Raw genomic sequence first — 2,034 nt, forward strand, 5'->3', positions numbered from 1 at the left:
GGTCCATAGCTTTCACCGTTACGAAACCACAACCTCTCCTTCCCTCTAAAGTGGAAGTAATATGACCCAAAACTGGAAACATAAACAGTGACTTTTGTTGTGACCCGAAAGTACAATGACCTGTTGTCCTGACCGAAATTTGAAACATAAGTGGGTTGGCATTTTCGCAGGACCACTGACTTTACGCGCTGATCAAACCATTAATTGTCAAATACTTTTGTGTGTGTCTGGGGGGGGGGGGGGGGGAGAGGGAGTGATTGGCACATCGAAATTATGAGTTTATTGATAAATCTGAATTGCTGAAAATTTTACCGGCAGGTAAAATTTTCATTGTTAAAAATTTTGGTAAAATTGTAAAAGCTCGAAATTGGCACTATGTGCAAAATGCTACATGCTGGAAAATCTACCTTCGGTGATGCAGAGCTTTTTGGTAATGCAAAACTACGGTTAGTTTTTATTACTAAACACCCTACACTATGAAATGGTGCTATTCACATGCTCACAATTTTTTGTTTGCCCCCCAGGTTTTGCAATTCCTACAAGATAAATGGGCCACTGCTATATTTAGAGAATATAAAAAAAGTTCTGATATCTCAAATGGTTCAAGTTCAAGTATTAATTTTGGAAGAACATAATAGTGGTCTTCGTGAATGTGTTGCTGCAACCATTCGATCCTGCACTGGTGACCACACCGACTAAGAACCTCAAAAGGGGAAAAAAGGCAGGCGTCAGCTGTTCCAAGAGGGTAACTTGGATGTTAGCGAAAACTACAGATAGCATGCTTGTTTACAGATATTCGTAATGTCAGTACTTTGCGCGACATAATTACTGCAGACACCGAACCTGCAGTTGTTTAGCTATGGATTGGCGTCAGGAAGATTCCAGTCCTTCAGCTGTATGAAGTGGGCTCAAAACCTGCGATCGTGTGTGCATACCAGCGGTGTAGAGCGAAGCTAGCATGGCGGCCAGCAACAGCTGTCTTCAAAGCAATTACAGGCCAAATACGCACGTCTGTTCGCCCGGCGCCGGTTGCAGACCTGCTTCGTCCAGAGCCCAGTAAGCTATCCTCAGCACAGCAGGTTGGAGGCAGATTAGGGCAAAGTCCTTATGCTCGGTAACGCACCCCTCCGGCTGAGTCGCAACCGCAGGCGGACATTCCCGGCAGCAGAGGCACTCCCTCGACGTGGGCATGACGCTGCACCGCTTACAGGAGCACCTGTAATTGGAACGAAATAGACGTTAGGCAAATGCTAGCTCAAAATAGCCTAGCGAATTTGAGGAATGTGACGCGCACTTCTTACCATGCTGTCGACGAGAGCCGCCACCCGTCTGGGTCGGGACTTGGGTCAGGCGGAGCTGTCGAGTCCTCGGAAGAGAATTGCTGTTCCCTATGCCGTTTTGGAGGCGTGCTCGCGTACGGCACAAGTCCAACTGACTTACTATACGCAAGCATCTTGCGCTCGACGTCGCTCAGACCGTCCACCCATGCCGCCATGTTGTTCGGGAATCGACGGGAGAGCGGGAGAGCGGCGAGCCGGCGAGCGCTGGGGAAACGGAAGCCAGAAGAACCCAACCGGAAACCAGCGCCACTCCGAGTGACGTCACAGGCGAAGCTGGTGCCGCTTCAATGTTGAGTTGAGGGGTGCCAGAGATACCAATTTCTTTTATTTTTTTTAATGAAAACTATGGCAAGCAGGAAAGAATAGTTTTCGGTCCTTTGTTTCATATGTGGCCGGGATCACTTCCCGCAATTAATTAGCCAAAGTCCGCAAATTGTTGCACCGCCCCTTTAAGATGTCCCCCAAAAAATAGCATCCCAACAGTTAATGAAAACCTGTTCTATACTCTCTGGTTTTTTACACAGCAAGCAGTCGACTGATCACGGAACAAACATTCCTTTTTTGTTGCATCCATACCTGCACGGGCAACGTATTAGTGTGTAGCTTAAAAAAGAAAGTTTTCACTGCAGGTGGAATATCCATGTTTGTAACTCAACGTAGCACATCTTGACCCGGACAAGCACTAAAGAGCGCC

At 47.2% G+C, this 2,034-nt stretch overlaps 1 protein-coding gene across 1 annotated transcript; it reads right to left on the bottom strand.

Annotated features, from left to right (window-relative positions):
* Positions 1-990: 990 nt before the first annotated feature.
* Positions 991-1,495, bottom strand: LOC121837321. The gene is made up of 2 exons (XM_042292920.1): positions 1,302-1,495; positions 991-1,216 (listed from the first exon to the last, which is right to left on the bottom strand). Exons 1-2 carry the CDS (start codon positions 1,493-1,495, stop codon positions 991-993), a joined length of 420 nt encoding a protein of 139 aa, XP_042148854.1.
* Between the last annotated feature and the right edge of the window lie 539 nt (positions 1,496-2,034).

This window comes from Ixodes scapularis, unplaced genomic scaffold, assembly GCF_016920785.2.
Source record: "Ixodes scapularis isolate PalLabHiFi unplaced genomic scaffold, ASM1692078v2 PGA_scaffold3__209_contigs__length_174095766, whole genome shotgun sequence".
Taxonomy (NCBI): Eukaryota; Metazoa; Arthropoda; class Arachnida; order Ixodida; family Ixodidae; genus Ixodes; species Ixodes scapularis.